The 24,497-nt window shown below is 41.1% G+C and overlaps 1 protein-coding gene across 1 annotated transcript in view; it reads right to left on the bottom strand.

Annotated features, from left to right (window-relative positions):
- tle2b (TLE family member 2, transcriptional corepressor b) overlaps positions 1 to 24,497 on the bottom strand; it is a 74,926-nt gene that overhangs the window by 35,376 nt on the left and 15,053 nt on the right. The window contains 1 exon segment of the mRNA XM_054603163.1: positions 10,615 to 10,659. Within this exon segment, the coding sequence (XP_054459138.1) occupies positions 10,615 to 10,659 (45 nt within the window).

Here is a 24,497-nt window from a genome sequence, read left to right as displayed (position 1 = left end):
CTGTACCATCTTGATCACTAGCTATAATTCCAGTCCATATATTATAATGATCACTTCTAAGACCACTTCTTAAACTGGACCTACTACTTGCTCAAATGTATTTATGTACAACTGAAGATTACAAGTTTTCAGACATGCTAGAAGCTCTGTAAGGCTATACGACGATGCTTTAAGCTATATGTTAGCATCCCAATGCTAGAGGAAATACAGGAGAGCAGCAGATTCATCAGGATACATTCTGTTCCCATGTCTTGTGGGAACCATGCATGTCTGGACAAATATTTTTTTGCTAATTCATCTGGTAGATGTTGCGATATGTCAGAGGCTAGATGAAAACTTTGCCCTACGGATGGCACTAGAAGGGCGAGAAGCCAAAGTAAGTAAGAATCCTCTTCAGAATACTAGAACATCGTGTTTCCCAATTCAGGCACTGGTTGCACAACATGGTAGAACATGCAGCCGCTATCATATTCATGTACACGTCCGCCTGCCCGTGCGCACACACACACACACACACACACACACACACACACACACACACACACACACACACACACACACACACACACACACACACACACACACACACACACACACACACACACGCCACTACAGTCTGTGTAGTTACTCGGCGCTCTTCTGCCAGGGTGACAAAGCCATTACGCTAAAAGGCTAGCTCCACGGGAATTTAATCACTTGTTTTCACTCTCATCTCATCTTTCGCTCTCTTTCTTTTTCCACTCTTTTTCCCTTTCTCTCAACTTGCTTTCTATCATTCCTAAAGGGTTATATCACACTCTGTTCCCGCTCTCTCTTTCTCTATGCCTCATTATTCACAAATGGGCTCTGTTACACGTGTATGCACAGGCGTACACACATGGTATGAGAGGGAGAGACATCAAAGCTACACAAACACACACACACACACACACACACACACACACACACACACACACACACACACACACACACACACACACACACACACACACACACACACACACACACACACACAGAGCGCAGATGCTACAACATGTGCAGAGGGACGTCATACACCAATCATTAGAGAGCGTAAACACACACCATAAACACACACACATGCACACAAGTGACAAAGTCTCTCGACCTCTCCAAAGCAGTGGTTGACCCACATATGCAGGTTCTTACTAATCCAGCCCTTTAAATAAAACCAGATACAAAATAAAAAATAAAAAAACTCAAACCACAACTGTGGGATTATCGCCTGACTGGGTGATGGGAGTAGCAGAGATAAAAAAAAAAAAAAAAGAGGCGGAGGGGATGGAAAGAGTGAGATTGAGAAAGAAAAAGGGTAAAGAGAGAGAGGCCCAATCCTATTACAAGCCAAAGCGGTGAGATGAAAATGAAGGCATCTCTCACTTGCTCTTTTTTTTTCTATCACTTCTAGTTCACTCTCTCCTCCCTCCCAAATGAATTGAGGATTCAGGTCACAACTTCAGCCAAATATACCAACACATGCACGCTCTCTCTCACGCACACACATGCTACACACACACACACACACACACACACACACACACACACACACAAGTGCACATACATGCATAAAAAAGGGCTAGGCAGCTCGGGCTAATTAGACGGGGGGATAAGCGCATTCACACACACTTTTTTTATACAACACAAACAGGAAAACATTCTCTCTTGTGATCTCCCTCTGCTGCTTGTACTCTGGCTTCATCGTCCTCAGTCCCTGTTCCTGTTTTATTCATTAACTCAGTTTATATCCTCACTTTGTTTGTCTTCTTTCTCAGATTTTTTTCCTTTTCTTTTCAGCTTGATAAACAGAAAATAAACATACATTAAAAGAACTAAACAGTACTCACAAAGCTTTTTTTTTTTTTTTTTTTTTGCTAAATAACATGAACTATCACAGAAAAGCGAGTGCAAAGGAAAGACTGGGCTCTTCGCCCTTGTCTGTCACACAAAAGCACACACACTCCGACACCCTCAGCCTATGTGTGGTGGTGAAATGAAAGGAGGGAGCAGGAAGGAAGGACAGCCAGCTGCTTCATCTGTCCTCAGGAGTCCACGGGGGAAACAGTCTGGCTGCCGAGCATCCTGACTATCAAACACAGCCTCCATAATATCCTGCCTGCTCTGTGAACCACGTTGTCTCTCCATCTAGCATTCTGATACAGTCTGTAAAGTCCATATATATGCTAACACTGGTTCTTATGATATCCTGTCTACAGTGTGTGAGCCTAGCATTTGTATTGTAGTTGGAATAAAGAAAGTATACGCTACTGCTGGAATGTGAACACAACTTTAATGATATCCTGATTAGTATCCTGATACGTGTCGTATTAGTGGAGGTCATGACCCCAAGTGTAACAAGGCGACCGCAGAGCAGCTGGTTTAAGTAAGAAGCCTGGCCACCAAGCACTTTGCTTAATGTATGTTATTGAATTACTATGCTGGTGTTTGGTATTTGGCCTACTTCCTCGTCGGTAAGTTTTAGGGTTTTAACTCGCACCATTATTTCCTAAATTGCTTAAAATTAGAAACCAGCTAGAGGTCAACTATAAGCTTGCTTTAAAGAGAATATTCACTGTTTTAGCCACCTAGAAGGCTAGCATCCTAATGCATGAGCTATTATAAAAATTCAATAGTATCCCAGCTTTCAACTACACATGCCCCCTCCAGGTTCTTACTGTCTAATCTCTAATTATTCACCCTCGCTGTCCAGTAGCCTTGTTGCCTATAATGCTCTCACAGGCTACTAAAATGCAGACAAATTCCAGCTTCCCAGCCTCTTCCTAACATTGAGAATTTCTCCGGAAAACATTAATTGGTGTCACAGCTCAAGGTGTAACCTTGTGTAAAAAAAGCACAATTTGTGTGAAGGATTTTAACCTTTGAGTCCACAGTATTTCAATCAGCACCCACCCGGGCTCGACTCAGGCGGGCTGCTACTTTGTTCCTTGGGATATCGATTTCTAAATAAATCAGGGAGACATTTTTACGCACTTAAAACCGGTAATCATTAAACATGCATATTCATAATGAATTAACTTCAGCAAGTCAACCAAATTGGAGTTAAAAACAGGATGTTTTTTCTTCAGTTTCCAGTAATATGATTGTGTATTGACTGTTAATGATGCAACATTAGCTAAAGCCTTGAGCTTTTTATGCACTGCTGTTCCCTTTCCAGGTAAAAATAAGACACTAATATGTGGTGTTTCTGAGATGAAGTTGATATGATGCACCCACAGTAGCAGTTTAAGGATGAACCCTTTCAATTATCTGACATTATTTTTGTGATGCACTGTCAGATCCCAACCCAGTCATTTAGAAACTCTTACCTAGGCTGTTATTGAAATGCTGTCACAGTAGTTTCCCTGTTGGCCCAAAGAAGTCAACTGGGGGACACTTTCACAGCAAAGAAATAATGGGCCCCACTGCACAAATCACCCATTCCCTCATATACTGTGATGATGTACAGTATGAACATGTCAAAACACACATTTCACTCCAAGATAGAAGAAAGAGATATGTCACCATTTATAACGTCAAAGTCATTTCAGTTTGCAAGGCCAGCAAGCAAAACAGTGTTCATCACACCTGTACTGACAAACTGTAGGCAAACATGTTAAATACCTGAGTGTCACTGTAAGAGATGCAGCCCTTTTAGACGGATAGGCATGTCTCTTTCCCTGCAATCGAATTAGTCCCGAGTCAACATGTATGAACAGCATTGGCCAGCTGTGTTCAACTTCCATTACAGAGATATTCATTTCCATAATTGTGTTGGTATTTAGTACTCAAGTAGCACTACTTTCAGGCAATAAGTTGAGATGTTTTACTTGCTTTATAGCCAAACTCTCTTAAAAATATATAAAAATCAAAATGGATTTGGACAATTGTACAAAAAATGTTTTTTTTACTTTTATATTGTGGTTAACTGCATAAAAACACAAAATTTAAATGTAAAATAATTATAATAATAATATATATTTTTTTATATATTGCTTTGATTTCATTTTGTTTAAGATATATAGTTTCAATGATGTATTGAAAGCTGCTTAGAGTTAGTTTGACATTAAGCAGGTCATAATTCCCTCTCTAATATCTATTATATTGCTGTTAAAACATCTAATTTAAACAACTGTATTTAAAGTTATAGCTTCTTGCCAAAAACTAAATTTTACAAGATTACATTGGAACAAATAAGAATGTCACATTACCCAACTAGAGCTTAAATGCATCATAATGTAACTCAATGCAACGTCTGTTAAAGATAGCAGTTAGCGCCGTTATTTATCCAGGACTATGCTACCCACTGGCTGCTTCCAAACAGCTAACTTTAACTAGCTTTCCTCCTGCCCATCTCAATACAGATGTGTGCTTAAAAAGCATTGTGAATTGGAAAAAAGCATTAATGCTGTTCTCATGAATGCATATTTTTTACTGAATATAGGTCGCAGATCCCTAATACGATGACTGCATGAGGCATTCTACTTGTCCGCACACAGGTTTTACTTGCACTTGGCCTTAAAGTCAAGCCCTATGTGCACTTCATCATACTGAACCCAAAAAACCTGACTTGAAATTGTGTCCAGTCTAAATCAGATCTGGGCTCAAGTTCAAATTCTGCAAGATCTCTGAGGCAATATGTCTATTATATGAGTGGATCATGGTGAATTACAAGCATCATAACATAAAAAAAATGTTTTTTATGGGTGTGTTCGAGTCAAACACAATTTGGATCAAGTCAAAACCAACATCTGATCTTTTCAGATTGGGTCTGACTTTCCTTGGGTCTCTTTTCTTCAAGTTCCCTTTTTTGTCTAGATTACTCCTATGCAAGTCTGGTACATTTCCAATAATTTGGGCCTGTGAAGACGTATACCTGTAAATGCACCAAACAAATGCACGTTGATCCTAAATAAGAAAGTATAGCAGCTGTTAAGTACTTCTGCGGTAACATCTTGCTACCACTTAGCAGACCTGGGCTCTGTGCTTCGCTTAATGGCCCCTTTGAAGTTAGCGGATCATGGAAGGGAAAGGCATATCTCACTCACTTCCTGCCTTTTCATATTTTTTTCCAGGCTGCACTCTGGTCACACGCTTTTGGGCTGCCTCCAGTTTTCTGCTGGATACAAATCTAACAAAGCCTCCATTCTCCTTCCCCTTCCCGCCGTCATCCTGCTGCTATAATCAGCCGTTGATACAAAACCTGCTTCAATCCATTCACCACGCACCTTACAACAACACATACAGCACATCATCATATCTATAAGCTGCCCTCGGCCAACGGCTACAAGCCCACAGTATATGACTGAATTACAAAGTCACTGAATATACATGTGATGCGTCTGCACATAGCGGGAGATACAATGCAATAACTATCCAGGCCCCAGAAGTGCAATATCAATGAATATAGAGCAACCAGAGAGAGCAATGTAAAGTCCTTATTGCCTCCCTAGGTTCTCCAGGGGAAACAGCTACTATATACATATATGATATGATAGGATATGATAATAGAAGTGAACCAAGTGAGTTAATGTGACGGCGTGTGTGTGTGTGTGTGTGTGTGTGTGTGTGTGTGTGTGTGTGTGTGTGTGTGTGTGTGTGTGTGTGTGTGTGTGTGTGTGTGTGTGTGTTTTTTGTGTGTTTCAATGTATCTTATACAGCTTAAAAGATGGAGGGAGGGGGAGATGTTATCTTTCGGATCCGATCATCTGAGGAAGAGGAAGGCAGAGAGAGTAAGAGAAGAAGGGAGAGAAATGCAAAGGAAATGAGGAGGATCAAGATAGCGATAGAGAGGTGAGGGAGGGGGTGAGGATAGAGAGCGAGTGTGAAATCTAAAAGAGAGAGTCAGAGAGAGAGAGAGAGAGAGAGAGAGATGAAAAAAAAGAGGCTAAAAGGAAGGCTAGGAAGGAACAGGATGACTGTTACAGCTCAATTAATGCCGGGACACGAGATGGCCCTGCCACTGATAATGACAGAGCGTGCAATGGAGACGGAGAAAGAGACGGGAGAGAGGCAATAGCACTGATCTCGACAGGATGTTAGGAGGAAGCCGGAGGGGGAGAGAGAGGAGGAGGAGGAGGAGGAGAGGAAATAAGAGCAGATACTGTTAAATCTATTCATGATTCATTATTTCTCACTGCGGCTCAAAGCTCCCCTCCCTCCGTTGATGTCTCTCTCCCTTTTCTTTCCTTCTCCCTACGTTGCTTTTTTCCTTTTTCTTGGCCCTAATTTTCATCTCCATCGCTTTTTTTTCTTTTTCTTCGCTGCTCATCTGTTCTCTGAGGTCTTTATCCGTCTCTTCTACGGCTCCATCCTTCCTGTTTACCCTCTCCTCTCTCATCCGTTCAATTAATCTCCATCTCCTCTTTTCCTCATGCTCTCGCACTTTTTCCAACATCAGCTCTCCCCCCTCCATCTCTCACATTTTCCCCGTTTCTCTACCTCCATTACTCTCTCAACTGCATTTTCTTTTTTTCTTGCAGTATCTTCAAAGTCCTAATTTTCTTTAATTGTCTCACACTTGCTTTTTTTTTAATCATCCCACTATCTTGTCCAGCCTCTCTCCCTTTAAAACAACTTAGATTCTACAACCTCTCCTTTTTGCGCTTTATTCTCGTCCTCTTCCTTTTTCTCCGACACGCTATCTATTTTTTTAATCAGTTTCTCTTTTTGATGTCCGTTTCTTCATATCATACTCTATCATGCTCTCTTCCTACCTGCTTCTTTCTATTACATTCGTCAATTTCCGCATCTCTGTTTCCATCTCGATCTGTGATACTCTAAGTTTTCTTTTACTATCTGCCTCATATTTCCTTCTCACTCACTCTCCTCCTGTTAAACCTTTTTACCAGCTCTCTTATTTTTCTCTCTGCATCACTTTTTTTTCCCATTATGCTCCTTTTCTACCCGTTGCTCACTCTTCTCATATCCTTGTTCTCTGGTTCCTGACACCGGGCCTCTCCCTCTTCATTTATTTCTCTTTTTTTTTTTACTCTCATCGGCCTGACTGTAGCTCTTTGGTCTCCTTCCGTCATCCAAACCGCCTTCCCTTTTCTTCCCCCTCTCTCCTCCATCTCATATTTTCCACTCTCCCGTTCTTGGCCTCCCTCTGTCATCTTCACCACCTATCCGCCTCTTCCTCCTCTTCTGTCCATCTCTCAGAGGTGCAGCCAGCAGCCTCAGTTCATTTCTTCTTTTTGGCGACAAGAGCTGACAGTCCAGTTCTGCCCGGCTTTGTTGCCTGCCATCTTTCTCTTTCTCTTCTCTCTCTTCTTCTCTCTCCGTCTCTGCTTCCTTCCTATTCCACACTGTTGGTAATATTTTCTCTTCTCTTAACTAAAGCAAAACTTTCTCAGCTTTTTGATGTAATGGTTAAGGTCAACGAAACTGAAAAAAAGGATAGTACTTTAGTAGAACATTAGAATTTTGGTCATTGTGATCAAAATGCTAATTTTTTTTTACTATCTGAAAGCCCCAATTATATTTTTCAGAGAAGAACGAAATTGCATTTACTAAATTAGTGTGTCAGGTTGTTTTAGGTATTATTGTCTAAATTTTAATTTTCCCTTGCGTGCAATTTTATGGTAATTGTTGACCGACATCACTATTTTTACTAAATATAGTGGCACTACAATTTCACTTTGGAATACAGTAGAATAAATGTTTTAATCCTGAGTGTATGTGTACTGTAGTTTGACTGTATGAAATTACAAATTTTTGGTCTCTTTTTTTCTCCAGTCTCTCTCTCTCTCATTTTGTCTGCCTGTCTCTCTCCCCCTCTTTGTGATTATTGCTCTGTCAATAGTTGTGTCTGCTGTGGGGTTTAGGGATCAATCCACCTCATCCATCAGTCTGTTTTATTGTACACATGTGTCCAGGGCAACAATTACAACATAAAGTCCCACTGAGGTTTGCTGCTTTCAAATGTGGTTCACATCTTTGGTTTATGACACCAGGACTGAACTTGGATTTTGGAAAAATGCAGAATAAATCATGAGGAGCAAAGGGGAAACTTTTTCAAACAACTCCAGGGTCAAACACAACATTATAAGTTCAACTTGAAGCAGAACATGAAGGCAATCTGGAACTATAAAGGGTTATGCTGACATGTTCCTGACACAGAGATCTGCATATCTTATTCAAATTAAATATTATCTCACATCAAGGTGTGACAAGCTATGTAACATATTCTGTTCCAGATATAATGGTTAGTATTCATCTTCAATCATGCAAAGTGTAGCGGACAAGCAGATGTTCTCTGGTACATTGAATGCTCTCACCTATACCTACTGATGGTGCCACAGATATTACAATCATAATTGTTGGCTAATACTTGTATGACGGCAACGACCAATCCTTCTCTTATAAATTTAAAGCTGACATGAAATTGGGATTAAAGCAGATTTATACAGTAACCAATGGAATTCTAACAAGGTGGATTTAAGTGCTGTATATTGTTTTGTGTAGTTATAATGTGATAGTTTGCTTTTGTTACAGCAAAAGTTTTTTGACAGGATCAACAAATAGCAGCATCTTCAGAGATAAGGAAGGCACACCTGCAAAATGTTACTAGAAAACAAGAAAGAGAGGCTTGGTGTCATTTGGAAATGATGCAGGTCATTCAAAACACACCCTAATTGGCTCTTAAACTCATTTTACATCATCCCCAATTCAAACCATTGAATGCAACATCAGCCAGTACTGTGCACTGCAAGTATTTGGACAGAACCCCACTGTTCAATGTCTATGTGCTGTAATTACCTTGATTTTGAAATGACACAATGATTAGAAGTTAAGGTGCAGAGTGCAGAGGCTTTCATTTGAAGGCGTTTGTTTTTAGAAATTGTTTCAAACAAAAAGCTGCTTTCTAAATGCATTATGCCAGGCATGATGGGAAAAATCCATCCCCTCGAGTCTCCCCATGACAGTTACTGAGTCCACCGCAGAGTTAGCATGACAGTTAGACAGATTAAGAGAGAGGGAGACACAGGAAGTCACCGTAAAGGAAGACGCCATTCACCTGGATAATGATTCTGTCTATCTGCATGGAGGTCTGTAAACACAGCAGAACAGATCTCAAGTCTGCTATCCGTCTGTCTGCTTTTTATGTCCGTCTGTCTGGACATGTATCTGCCTGTCTGTAATTTGACTGTCCTCCTTTTCCTGCAGTGTGACCCAGACAGCAAATTAGCAGCAAGAGGAGACTGACAAGGAGTCAGCGACTCCTGAGAGCACACACTGCTCATCAGACACACGTCTTCTTCCAAGAATACCCGATCTCAGTGAGGATAAATGGAAACGATACACAATCTCCACTGACCTTCTTCTACTGCCTTTGAGCTGGTGTGTTTTTTACATTGTTTAGAAGAACCGGCGATTGATTTCGCACACCAGTCCTATCTATCGCATGCTGTCGATAACAGCTAAGCCTTGTCGACATCTAGTGTCAGTTGACCTCAAGTCTGTCGCCATCAGGTCTGTAAAACATGCATTTGCCATTGCTATGGTTACCGCCTGTACCAGCCATCCTAATGGCATTATTATTCCCTAATCCTCACATCAGCAGCTGTCGCTCGTTTTGCTTGATAATAGCCGAAATAGAGACGGTCCACACAAATAAACATTAAGTCAGTAGTGATATCATAACTGTGCAGGGAAACACACTCTGCTGGTTTCAGGCAACAGTTGTTTAGTTTATATTCCACACGGAGGCTTGGAGAGGTGAACTACAGTGTTGTGCAGTGACCCCTCACTAAAACTAACAAAATCAGCCATCCATAGCTCAGTGTTGACGCCACTTGTTGCTCTTTCTGAGTCATTATTAGTCTACCAGATTTACGACAGAAAAAAACCAGATCCTTCCTTAATCTTCCGAATTTGCCCTGTTTCTGCTCCTGGTTTACAGTACAAAGTACTTTTTTTGTTTTCTATTTTTCAATAGTGCCAGTTTTATTTATTTTACATTTAATAATTGTTATTCTAGAGTTCATATATGTTTATATTTTTATTCTATTGTTTTTTGCTATTTTTCACTTTTTAATAAAACTCTGGCACAAGAATTGAGTAACTACTTTTTTTCCTTCTTCAGGCAAAATAGTATTAGCTATGTGAAAAGAACAACACAAGAGTAATGTATTATAGATATATCTTAGAAATGTATTAAACACAATTTTAGGCATAGATTCCTTAGATTAGAACTTAATCTATAAACGTTAATGGTGTATGATTAATTGACTTATACGGAGGTCACTTAGTGTAAATACAAAATATAAATGAGGACAGGATCTAGAAAAATATAGTATAAACCCACCCACACAGAATGACGCACAGGTAACAATGTCTGTGTGTGTAAAATAACACATTCACCTCCTCCCGCCTACTCAAAAAATGCAACTTCTACACAGAAAGATACACACACACACACACACACACACACACACACACACACACACACACACACACACACACACACACACACACACACACACACACACACACACACACACACACACACACACACACACACACACACACACAACCTCCAACCAAGTACACCAGCAGTGAGTGGAAACAGAACAAAACACAGAGTACAGTCTAACTCACCTGTTTGTGCATCTCAATGTTGAGACCGTAGGACATCTCGTAGTACTGTGGAGACAAACAGATGACAGAGATTCGTTAGCATTTTATACACAGCGCACATTAACATTCAGCCTTACACAATATCTCCCATTGAACATCTATTGCTCTGTGTAGCTGCATATGCTGCTGTTAGTCAGTGTGGATTTAATGAAAGCAGGAAAAGAGAGAGTGAAAAGATGGAGGAGAGATAGAAAGTGAGTGCGTGTGTGTGTGTGCGTGAGTGCGTGTGTAGTAAAAATAAGTTTGTGTGTGTCTGTGTATAGATAATGAGGTCTTTATGTCTCTGTGTGAGTTATGTGCGAACACTGTCTCAGCAGGTTTTTGTCAATGCATGGCAGCTAAATGAGAGCATGACTTTGTGTGCCTAGGTGTGTGTGTATGTGTGTGCTGAATGTTGTAGTTCCTGCGTGTTTGTGTGCCTATGAAGACCTACAGTTTGTATGCTGCCCATCATAATAATGAGACTCTGTCAGTGCTTGCTGAGACCACTGTGCACTGTGTGCCTGTGTCTAAATGTGTGTCTGAACAGTCTGTGTGTGTGTGTGTGTGTGTGTGTGTGTGTGTGTGTGTGTGTGTGTGTGTGTGTGTGTGTGTGTGTGTGTGTGTGTGTGTGTGTGTGTGTGTGTGTGATTCATAAGCTTGTGTCTACAGTATGAGTCTCCAACTATATTAGCAGAGGCCCCTCCACATCGGGAGGTGGTCTGACTCATAATGTGACCACCTTCACCTAGGTGTCAAATCAGTCTGTACAGATTGGCCACATTCCTGAAAGATTTTTTTCCAAGTCTACTGCGAAAGAACAGAATCTCTACACAGCCGGTGCATCCACGAGTTATTAGTATAGTTACCAATAACTCAGGCAGAATTGCATTAAGGAAAAAAGAATTGAAAGATCAATTGATCCCGCCTCTTCCTGTTATCTAGTGAGGGTGGCACACAGCTAATAACAACACCGTCATTAGCAAAAGTTCACACAGCAGCAACCTGACACGACATGTTTGCCGACAACTCCCCCAGATCCACCTTCCTAATTTGCATATTGAGAAAAGGACAAGAACAGAGATAACAAGGACCAGGTGTACATGCAAAATCCTGTGATCGGATGTTACTGTCAAGACTTGTTTATTAATCAACAACAACTGTTTCAATCAGTCTTTTTTAAAGGGTAATTTAACAACCCCTTCAGTAATATAACTTTTCACTTTGCTGCAGTAAAGTACAGGTATACTTCTGGACACTGGTTCCAGCTTCGTTGTGTTTGCCTTTTTTTTTTAAGCCCTTTATAGTATTTATAATGAATGTATTTATATTCTGAACTGTTAGTCATACAAATTACAAAATCTGAATAAGTCAATGTGGGCTTTAGAAAATAGTGATGGCCATTTTTTTTTTTTTACTATTTTCTTAAATTTTGTAGACCAAATGATTAGTCGTTCAATTGAAAAATAATCTGCAGACAAATTAAAAATGAAGTAGATCCAGATGAAGTATCCAGAATCATTAAGTATGACTATCAGTACAACATCTCTATGACAAGTATGTCACTCTCCTATTTGAGTGTGTGCGTGTTTTGTGTGTATATTCAACACAAACTCCAAACATACCTGTGTGTGTGTGTGTGTTTGCTAAATACCTTGTGCTACCTGCTCTGCGTGTGTGTGCGTGCCTGTTAAATGTGTTGTTTTCGCTCCTCTCTGTGTGTGTTTTCTTGTGTGCGTACATCAGTAATGTGCTGTAATGGTGTTGGTGGCGAGCGGCGTGCAGACAGTGAGGATCCGTCATGGTGACAAAGGCAGCGTCTGCCGCCGGATGAGCAACGCTCTGACTGATGAGAGCGAGACACTACTCTCTCTCTCTCTCTCTCTCTCTCTGTATTCCTTTGCTCATTTTCACTCTATCGCTCTCTTCTTCCTCTCCATTTATTCCTCACCTCATTCAGTCCGTCCCTCTCACTCCCTTCTCTATCTCTCAGAGGCTGTCAGGTCCTCTTTTCTATCAGCCCTCCTTCTCTCTCTAGTTATTCCCCTCCTTCTTTCTCTTGCTGTCAGATGTTCTTTTGCTCTCCATTTCAGTCTATCACTCTATTTCCTGTCTCATTTTACCCACTTTCTATCTTCGTCTGTCTCTACCCGCGTACGTGCCTATCTAAATTCAAATTTGATTTATTCGCATGAACATAAATGAGTACAGCACTGCAAGATTACACAGTACAAGGTGTATACTAAATGTGAAACAATTCTGAGTATAAAGTAAAGAAAACAAATGGTTACCACATAGCGGCATTACTATACACTACGCAACGATATGGAAAGAAAAACGAATTAGTGCCGGACTAAAAATTTTAATAAGTAGGGAGTGGTGAGAACTATAAAAGACAAAAAAAGGGGAGAGATTTTAAGAAGTTCAGTACAGTTTCATGTGTTGTTCGAGGATATGACATGTGATGACATATTCTGCTGCTTCAGTCGCAATGTCCCCTAAGTATATTTATCGAATTTTTGTCAAAGCGAGTGTGTTGTATTCATGCCGTTTGAGTTTTATTTGCGTAAAGAACCTGATTCTTTAAACACTTTTGTACTCTTTAACATCTATAAGAGAGATTCTAACGAGTTCAAAGCAGCGCAGTGTTTAAAACATTTTTATTTGGGAAGAAGAAAACGTTGGTCCTGGATTTGTACTCGCTAGAAACACTTAGGGGCTTCACCTTTCACAATGAACAGCAAACAAATAGATCCAACAAACCATTTTTGTATCAGAAAAAGTTGCCATGTCAGTAAAGGCTTCAGATATCAGAATAGATCAGAATATGTCTATATGGGTCGAAGGCATTGGTCTCTATACTGACTGAAGTGTTGCAGGAAGTGTTGCTCTATCTCTGACTTATCTCTATCTATCCATCCTTCCCTTTGTGGTGTCCCTCCGTTGTCACCCTCTTGTCCTGTCTCTCCTTTGTCACCTTTTTCCTCATGTGCATTCTCTTCCACTCTCTCCTGCCAACACCTTTACTGGCTTTGTTGCCAATTATCCTCCCTCTTTTTTTCTCTCTCCTCTCTCTCTCTCTTTTACCTCCCCTTGTTTTAACTACTGTATCATTTTCATCTCTGTCCTTTTCACATCTCTCTCATTATTTCTCCCCTTAGTCATTTCTATCATTCATCTTTCTATTTCATGTTCTCTCTCTCCTTTGCCATTTTGTACTTGGCTCACTCACATTGTATATACGCCTCTCTCGTCTTTGTTGAGTGCTGTATCTATATTTTCCTCCTTTCTCTCATTCCTCCTTTCTATCTCCGCTGTGTATTTTACTCTTTCTTTCCTTTCCATTTCTCTCATGGACAGACTGACACACACAAAAAAATTGTGTTTTTCACACACAAAAGATGCATTTTCCTTCTAGAAATCTCTTTCACATGTAAAAAATGCACACATACTCCTTGCACGTATGCACACACATAAATCCAGAACACTAACACACATACTTAAGCTATCTCTTTATGTTTCCATGTCTGCCTCTCCTCCAGCCCTCTCAACATGAAAGATATGTGACATATCTCTTTGTTCTCCCTCCATCTCTCATCAGCGTCTCTCGTCACCTCTCCATCATTACACCTCACCTCAGCCCTCCCCATCTTTTTAACTCAATTCCTGTCTGTCTCTCCTTATTAATCTCCCCCTCCCATCTCCCCCATGAGCCTCTCCACCTCTCTGCCATCAATCTCTTTTTTCCCCACTCTCTCCTCTTTAACATCCTCTTTTCATTTAGTATCTCGCTTTTTTTCCCACTACACCAACAGCTGAGTGCAACAACCATGGCCTTACTATTCGAAATACAACCTTGCAAGTAACTAAACAGCTCACTTCAGCAGTCTTCCTCGGCAAGAGCTCTCCACTCTGGACTAAAATGAAGCGGCTGGCTGTATATAACCAGCACGACATTACGGAAAGGAATGCAATAAAGGTATGACGGGAGCGCCGCTCTGTACAGCTGGAGGGGAAATGAGTAGGTTTGGGTTAGCGACAGTAAATGTTAAGGAGCCTTGATGCTGACATTGAGCATTTCTGTGAGTCAGTGGACTGAATGGAAAGGTGTTCGGTTCACTTATGTGAAGTTTCACTGAGAGCGTTTCATTATGTATGCGATTCAGGCATTCACATTTCTGAGATAAATACTGTCCTTTTTATTCCACTGCATTTATTTGACAGGTGTACACACTTGTTACTTCACAGATTAAATCAGATAAGGAGGTTTTTAGTAATTTACTTGCAGACATTTTCAGCAGTTTCCTATTTTATCAGGCCCAAGTCTAAAAGAAAAATGATGATGTTTGAAATGAATGTGAAAAAGTATGAAAATTAAATTTACATTACATTACAGTCATTTAGCAGACGCTTTTATCCAAATACCATACAACAGTATTTAAAGTGGATAAACTTCACTCTGCATAATGAGCACTTTTACTTTTGCTACTTTGAGTACATTCTGTTTGACAATACTTACCTACTATTTCCAAGACATGAACACAGGATGTATAAATAACCGTTACCGGTTTACAAGCAAAAGCATACTCCATGTAAAAGGGGCTTATTCACTGTGTTATGTACTAACGCTCATTGCACTGCCACAAGAGAGCTGCAGCACTATTACTGATAAAAGTATCAAACTGTGATAGTTTATTGGTCCCTGCAGGATAATTTCCTGTTTGCTCGCTTACTTGCCGTGAGGTCAGATAGAGAACAGTTTCACCTTCATGACAGCTCATAAGGGGTTTTTAGTAAGATGTTCATCTGCCAGGATTTAAAGGGGAAGAACTCAGTTTTTCAGTGCTTGCACACATACATTTGGGTTTTTGGAGTTCCTACCAACACACAAACTGTCAAATCAGACAACCCAGTCATTTTTTTCTTGGCCTGCCTAGATCAGAATGATTCAACAAGCCAATCAGATCTGGCCCTATGTAACATGAAGGCTCATGAGAATATAGCTCCCCCATCTGAGAATCTCAACCCACAGATCAAGAACTACCTTTGCAAAGATAGACCCTATTTATTCTCGCAAGTCAATCGGAGCAGACTGGGCTTTTTGGGAAGAATGTTTTAAAGTGAAAGGCGCTGAAATGGAGCGTTTCAGACAGAAGTGGAATACAGGTATATTCAGACAGACGGTATAATAAAATGATGTGATTTTTGAACAAATAAAGCATGTGAACATGTTCTAGTAAGAACCCAAAAGACAAGTATGAACCTGAATATGAGCATGATATGTCCCCTTTAAAGCAGAGGCATTCAGTCTATAGAGGACAGAACTCGGCGTTATAATCTCAGGACTTCTCAGAATCACTAACGGGTCACATTAACAGCCAAAGCTACTAAGTCAGTTACAACATCACACAGATACAGTAACAGGAAAGTGGCTCCAGCTAGAACTTAACTGTACAATCCATTCTGCTACACAATTAATTGGTCCAGTCAGGGTTTCATTTGAGGAGGCAGAGAGGAGAAGACTAAGTGACTGAAAAGTCTTGACAGTTGTCCTGTGGGTGTAGGCTCAGACAGCAGAGAAGTGACAATTGTACTATTTGTGCAGTCTGTACAGCACTCTAGTGACAATGCTCTATGGGGGTCCAGTCTGGACTGCAGTGTACTAACAACGGGGCTTTGTCTGCGGAAGGATAAATGTAGTATAGTACCAATTATACCGGTAATATTCAACGCACAGTGTTACAACTCATGACTCTAATTAATCTTATAGTGTACGTATTAATAAACAGTGAGACTACGTCTCCCGATTAGTATTCACATTGAAGGTAAACACTTCAAAAGCATGTTCAAGTATAATCCAAATACCTAAATCTGAAAAAGGCATAATAGGTTACACTGCGATATTGTGTGTGTGTCATTCAGACTTGTGTAGTAGTAACAGGTGTTGGCTCTACAGTCGGATATTCTAACAGCTGTATTATGACTTTGGACTGCAGCATAGTAATAACAGCACTGTGTGCACAGTTCAAATTGGAGTGATGCAGTATGTGTTTTATCTGTTGTAGTCACTTTTTTTAATAGGTTCATCCCCCAACCCCCCACCCTCCCATTACAGCCCCACATGCCCGCCGTTCTGTCTTATATAATCCCTCTGTTGTGTCACTGCGTTCTCATTCAGCACTCTGTGTTAGATCTCCTGTCCATGTGGGTTGTGTGTGTGTGTGTAGCAGATTGTAAAGCGCATGAGATGCATGTGTGTGTGTGTGTGTGTGTGTGTGTGTGTGTGTGTCGCTAAGCCTGGCAGAGGGGCACTAAGCCAACTAGCTGACGTTGCTAACCAAAAACATGCAGCACTGCCCACCCAGAGAACAGGGAAAGAGATGTGTGTGTGTGTGTGTGTGTGTGTGTGTGTGTGTGTGTGTGTGTGTGTGTGTGTGTGTGTGTGTGTGTGTGTGTGTGTGTGTGTGTGTGTGTGTGTGTGTGTGTGTGTGTGTGAGACTAACGGACTAATGGTTTGGGGAGTTTGTTTCGGTCCAGTTTGAATAAAAAATTTTTACGATAAGCTAACAAAGCAATTGAGCTTGTCTTGGCCAATTTGACTGTCACTTTGCCTAAACAATAACTAATGATACAGTCCTATTTAATTGGGATAACTACAGATATAATTTAATAAACTTTTAGTTGGTCTGATCACAAATACATTGTTTACTGAACTGTATTAGTTAGGTGGCAATTGCATATTGTGAATGCCTGAGTAAATATCCCCATATAAATAACATTCAGTCAGAAGTCTACGATGATGAGCTAATTTCGCTCTTTAAATATTGTTTTCATATTTATATTACCATAAATCAATTTTGATAAACTTTGTGGAAGAATTCAAGTGATAACAGGGACTCACCCTGTTATCACTTGAATTCTTCCACAAAAAAAAACACTTACAAAAAGGTCTGCAAGCCTCAGCACTTTGTTGTGCTTTAAAGGCAGAAAACATTTCACGTGTTAAACTGTTTATTGGAAAACCTAAAGGCTTTGTTTATTTTTGAAAACTTTGACAGACTCAACTTTTTCTACAAGAACAGCATAAATGTAATTGAGGGGAATAAATCGTTTTTCGATTTCACGAGTAAACTTTGTCTGGAATATTAAAGAAGAACACAGGCACACACATTGTGAGATGTGCAGCAGAGTTTACATCTCACTTGCTGCCCATTTCATCTCTCCATTTTTTGCCAGCTTTTAGGTTCGTTGTGTCAGTTCGGGCGGGTTGTTTTAGATAAATGAGGTTGCAGTGTAATTGTTGTTTATCTAAATCGCACTGTAACGGAACATGCCCCATATCTAAAGTCTTATCTGCAGCTAATAACATACACACAGCACTGTCATCACCGGGGCAAGTACAACAAAAACATCCCTGCATTTCTCCCAATGAGTCTCTCTCTCTCTCTCTCTCTCTCTCTCTCTCTCTCTCTCTCTCTCTCTCTCTCTCTCTCTCTCTCTCTCTCTCTCTCTCTCTCTCTCTCTCTCTCTCTCTCTCTCTCTCTCTCTCTCTCTCTCTCTCTCTCTCGACTTGTGTTTCCCTCCTCTTTCCACTCCTCCATTCTTCAGGGAGTGTTTGCTCTTTCATTACCCCCTCCTTCCCTCCACCCCCCTGGTGTTGAGAGAGTGTCATACGACGGTGCCATACTCTCTCTCTCTTTCTCTCTCTTTCCCTCTCTCTGCCTCTTCTGCGAAGAATGCTGGCAGACTTTAAAAAATGAGCTTCAGGAAGTGGGTCTAATCCAAGGTGATTCATCTAAATGGGACATGTGTGTGTGTGTGTGTGTGTGTGTGTGTGTGTGTGTGTGTGTGCATGTGTGTGGTGTGTTACTTTCATGTTTATATTTATACAAGACGTGTACGTGTGTGTGTGTGTGTGTGTGTGTGTGTGTGTGTGTGTGTGTGTGTTTATGTGTGTGTGTGTGTGTGTGTGTGTGTGTGTGTGTGTGTGTGTGTGTGCTGCTTACATGTGTGTGCAGGCAGCTTGTGTTTACTCCTGCATGCATTATTTGTGGATTCGAGCGTGTGGGTGTGGACGTGTGTAAAAACCTTAACAAAAGCATTGTTCAGCGGTGTCTCTCGGGTGAGCTTGTCTCTTTCATCTGCCCGCCCCCACTCACACACACACACACACACACACACACACACACACACACTGACAAACGCACACACACATACCACTGATGTTAAAACATTTATTAGCATGCTGCGCTAACCCACATCAGAGGTTAGGTTAGCAGGCTCTGACTTCTCCATTGTATCCTGTCAACGGGTGACGGCTAAATCAGTCACGGCAGACATCCAGCCTCACTGCAGCTTCTCTTGCTGCCAGTTTCATCAGAGGGAGAACCAGAGGAACAACTGGGTGGAACCGACCTTGAATTTGAGGCGGTTTATGTCTATAAAACACGTAGAATCAGTCCATCTTTATGAACTCTTCTGTCCCGTTTGCTTCTCTTGCTCAGGACACTTCAGACAAATTCAATACCATCCCCTACATCTGGCCCTTCTTAAATCCCCAGGCCAACTCACACCATCGCATGGAAGAGCAACGTTTAGCTTAGCAAGGAGCAATCTCTCTTCACATTCTGAGCCTCTTCCTTCTTGTTATCTTACATCAGCCTCATTTTCCCCTTCTTTTTTCTCCAATAATAGGCCTTTTCTCTTCATTGTCTCTGTCTATACGAACCCTCCTCCAGCTCCTTGGCTCTATCATACTCATACACAACAGTGCACCTTTTTTGTCTTTGCTGTTTCTTCTCCCTTTTTACTTTCTCCCTCTTTGCCAATGTCCTTGTTCTGTTTTCTTTTTACTTGTTTCTGCTGTCTCTGCCAATGCCCTTGTGCCCCCTCTCCCTCCAACATATTTCTCTTTCATCCCTGTCTCTTATGCTCACTCCTTTTCTCTCTCTCTCTCTCTCTCTCTTCACTTCCATTATTACTTCTATTCTCTCCATTCATTTTCTTCACTCTCCCTCCCTTTACCCTTACCCCTCCCTTCCCCCCCTTTCTCAAGCAGTCTGTGACTGTAATGTTGCTGAAGAGAACACAGTGTGTCAGCCTGAATCAGACAGATGAGCTGGGAGCAGAGTAAGAGGCTGAGAGCACCGCATTAATCCACACACACACACACACACACACACACACACACACACACACACACACACACACACACACACACACACACACACACACACACACACACACACACACACACACACACACACACACACACACACTTCATCTCTGCCTGAGGGGCTGCACTGAACGGACGACGCACACAGATAAACACACACACAGGCTCACTATGTTCCAACAAATGACCGCATGGCGGGCATGAGACAAATCACTGAGAACATGATACAACCCTGATATAGGCTTCAAGATACAACATTCAGACCATATTTTTAAAAACACACTATAAGCACTGTAACAAAATGTACCAATATATCAAATTAAAGAAATATATTATTGATATAAAGCAAAAAAACTAAATGTTTTAGTATTTGATGTACAGTGTCATGGTTACTTTACTTTTCGACAAGCAACAAATTGTTCGTTATGAACGTGAGAAGGTTTAAACAAGAGAAATAAGAGAGCTTGGGTTCATTTTGTAACATTAACTCATAACATATATAATCAACTGCTAAGTTACATTTATATTTAGATATTTATAGAAAGGATTAAGACATTTATGATGAAGCAACAGTAGGAAGTGCAACTTTAAAGTCACCAGTGGAAGCTTCAGTTGGTTTAGGTTGTGTGTCGGTCTCTATTAGTTTTACTCAGTGAAGTGTGAAGTAAAGACCTGAAGGTAATTCTTATGCATGTTGTAACTTTGATGTGTGCACAACCTGCAATAAGTATAAGGACGCTTTTTATTACTGTGGCATTACTGTCTATTGGAGCTGTCACTTTCTTAAGAAAGAAGAAAAATAACACGGCATGTCTTTCAAAAAAATTTGATCGCAGCCCACGTTGCCTGATCTTGAACTACATTGTGGAAACCTAAACCACATCGGTTTTTCACCGCTGCCTCGGCTGCCTCACTTGAATGATCTGCTAACAGGTTCAAGACCCCTTGAATCAAAGCTCACGTCTCAAATTGGTTCAGAGATTTGAAATGAAACGAAAATGGCAATTCATTCAGGTCATCAGGCTACTGACATGTGACTTCTGATGTTGTTGTTGTGGTCTTGCTACTGAAAGGCAGTTTCATTTTTTTTTAAAAAGGCAGCAAACCGTTGTATCTTTATTTATAATTTGTCAAATCCAAAATGCTTCCACAGATTACTTCTCAGATTGTTTGGTATTATGATTATTCACTGTAAATTTTGAATTTGGCCAGATCCATTGTGGACCATTATTTTGAATCATGACATTTGATGCGACAATATTTTGTCTCTTGCCGGCAGCATGGTCGTTCATTAACACCAGACCCCTGCAGCGTGTGTGTTTAACGCACGCATGCACCACACACACACACACACACACACACACACACACACACACACACACACACACACACACACACACACACACACACACACACACACACACACACACACACACACACACACACACACACACAGTGTTTGAGAGGCCACCTAATGTGATTCCTGACTGTTCGCTGTCACCCTCCAGCAGACATGTCTCTTTTATACAGTCCACTCCCCCATAAGAGATTTGTCTTGTGTTTGATAGTGGGAATGAGACGAAGGCTGCAGAACAGTCAAGACTTTCTGAAGACATTTAATCCTGGAAAAAACAGGAAATTGAGAAAACCAGGGAAGCAACTGAACTACAACATAAATGTGACTGTAAAACCTTAAGTCATAATGCCGACATCAAGGTTTTCTTAAATAGTCTTTAAAAATCCACTACATCTAGGCAGTGAGGAAAGGAAGGACAGATAGGAGAGATGATATAATGGTGTTCTTCGATCACAATGTTGACTTTTGGGGTTTTATGATGCAAGACATCTGTTTTATCTCGTCTTCCATCACATTCCACCGAGCCTCATGCATATCTGCTCTTTCAACCTCAGACCAGCAGGGGTGAACACAGCTCTCCAGGCGGGAGTCTTGCTTGCCCTTTGTGTTAGCGTGTGACCGACACATCTACGCCCCCCCCGATTAGCCGGGGCTACAATGCAACCTTATTTAAAAATACCCGGTGGAATTCCAGGAGAGCAGTGAAATCTGAGAGCCATGAATTATAAATACAACAGGGAGGAGAAAAAGCAAGACGCCTACGGACGCACTCAATGTGTGTGACTTGATGTTTGTGCATGTGTGTGTGTTTGCAGCTAGCGTTAAAGTTAAACTTTGCCAATGTCTCGCTACGCACACAAAAGAAAGTAGGCAGTCAAGTAGAGCAGCCAACGTAAAATATTCCATCCAAAAAGATACAGAGAGGCAGTCTGCCAAACTTACAAATACCCAAACCTGGCTCTGCTGTTTAACTGCAGCAACACTCCACAGACAGGAGCAATTTGAGAAGGTTATGGCATCATCTCTCCAAGCATGAAATGTGTAAAACGAAGCAATTGCCAGCTATAGAATTGAAGTGGCGAATGTGAAGAAAACTTTCAGACTTTGAAAAGTTCCATCCCATAAGGAGAGATATATAACAGCAGAGCAAAACTAACACGTCCTCTTGAAAGAAGAGAACAGCTTTTCGATGCAGTTATTGTTCAACTTCCGCCTTTTGCTCTTTGTTTTAACATAAAACGTTGGTAAATAGCATATAAAATGTGAATTGAATTACTGTTTACACATTTTTTGTGGTTCTTACCACAAACAATAAGACAGACTGGAAAGATGAGATCCGGAGTACAGATCACATTTCAACCAAGTCTGCATCAGTTTCTCAGGTATTTGCCTCTGAGGAAAAACCACGCCTTAAGCGGGGTTGGTTTATTTTTTGATAAAGACGCGAATATTGCCTTGGTAAGCGTGTTATGACAAGAATGACTGATGATCAGACAACGACAACATTGGCACAGTACCTACACAAACTCAAACATCCTGGAAAGAAAGTACAAAGATAGAGACTGTGCCAAATGCAACAAACCCTCGAAAAAAAACATAATTTGTTAGGTTCGCAGAAACAGGAAATGGCAAGCAAACAGCGTGTCAAAATCCAACACCCAGATCTCCAAGCAAAGGGGTAGGACTTTTTTTTTTTTTACAGGCTCAGTAACAACTTCCTCATTTGCTCCCTACGGCCGAGAAAGGTCATTGTCACTTCAACGTAAACATGTTTGAGGCGTCTGCTAGAATGACTGATGTGCTGTCGTCTGTGGGAGGACAGTCTCTCCAAATAATCACTACAAATCACACTGCGAAAACACCTGAACAATGAAAAAATGAATTTAACGAATTCCTCCTAACAGAGAAAATAAATAAAAATGTCTAGATTGACAAGACTTCTTGGGTGTTAAAGCATTTTAAGTAAAAAAAAAAAAAAAAAAATCCACATGCATCAGTCCTATATTCCCCCGTATAACCATCTCCCTGCTTCCCAACCCTCACCCTTGTATTTTAAGAGCTTAAAACTGATGAATAGTAAAGGCAGGAGCAGTGCAGCGTGGTGAGCAGAGCCCCAGCCTGTGGAAACAGGCCTCAGTGTGGATGACAGGCCTAACGAGCTAAATATAGCCTTCTGGGTTATCTCCTCTGTGGGCGCAGCGAGTCCGTTGTTGCTTCACATTATTTACGTGTCTGTGCGTGCACCCTCTCTCTCTCTCTTTCTCTCTCTCTCTCTCCCTCTTTCATTTCACGCCCCCCCCACACAAACACATCACTATCTCTTTGACTCTATGTTGCATACACTCTCTCTCTCTCTCTCTCCCTCTCTCTCCTTCATCCCTTCGCAGCATCTTTTCTCACCCTCCATCTCTCCTCTTTGCATTTCTGTCCCCTGGTATCTCTCTTTCTCATTTGGTCTCTCTCATTCCTTTTCAGCATTTTTTTTCCAACTCTCTTGTTCCCTCTGTATCTCTCTTTTTTTCCCTCCATCACTCTCTCCCTCCCCTCCTTTATTCGCTTTATCTCTGCCTCCCTTTGTATCCTTCCCTCCCTCCCTTAGCAGCTCCCGTTTTTTTTTCTGTCCGACACTCGCTGAGCCTTTTTTTCTCTCAAGCTATCTTTCCCTTTGAGCCGCTCTTTCACTCCACTCCCTCTCATTTTCTCTCCCTCTTTCCTTCCCTCTCTTTCTCAGCCATGCCTATGAAGTAGCGTAGCACTGAGTTAGCCACTACACCGCAGTGAGTCCCAATTCAAATAGTATGTAGCCTGGAGTGCTAACCATCTACCATGCTAACCTATATGGATGTGTCATCTGCACCTGCAGCTCGCTGACCTCCTGCCACAGTCCTCTGTCAAAGCTCAGGGTTGAACTTTAACACAACATACAACAGCAGATATTCTTGTACTGTTTCTCTCCCTCCTTAGTTTACCAATGGCACAGTGGTCACAAAGGCCATGGCATTTAATATTCACAAAGTTTGATCAAATGTCATCCATTGCCCCCCCACCCCACCCCCAGTCTACCACCACACCTATTGTATAAGATCGAGTGGTGAGGAGTTGATGTTTGTCTGGACTGTTTGTTCCACACAGTAATTCTGTAAAACCACAGCTAAAATGGGGAGTGCCTGAGATTAGGGAAGTGGGTGTTTTAGAGAAGTCTGTGGTTTTCAGAGGTTTTTCTTTGTGTGTGTTGCAATGTATTATATTTATGTGCATGTTTCTTCTCGTATTTTTTTGTGAAATGAGGTCAGTTGGGAAAAGGCCTTCTGTTTTTAACAGACCAGCTGCGTT

Source organism: Anoplopoma fimbria, chromosome 8, assembly GCF_027596085.1.
Source record: "Anoplopoma fimbria isolate UVic2021 breed Golden Eagle Sablefish chromosome 8, Afim_UVic_2022, whole genome shotgun sequence".
In the NCBI taxonomy this organism is placed as follows: domain Eukaryota; kingdom Metazoa; phylum Chordata; class Actinopteri; order Perciformes; family Anoplopomatidae; genus Anoplopoma; species Anoplopoma fimbria.
Note: the sequence above shows the minus strand (reverse complement) of the source record. Positions and strands in the feature narration are given on the sequence as shown.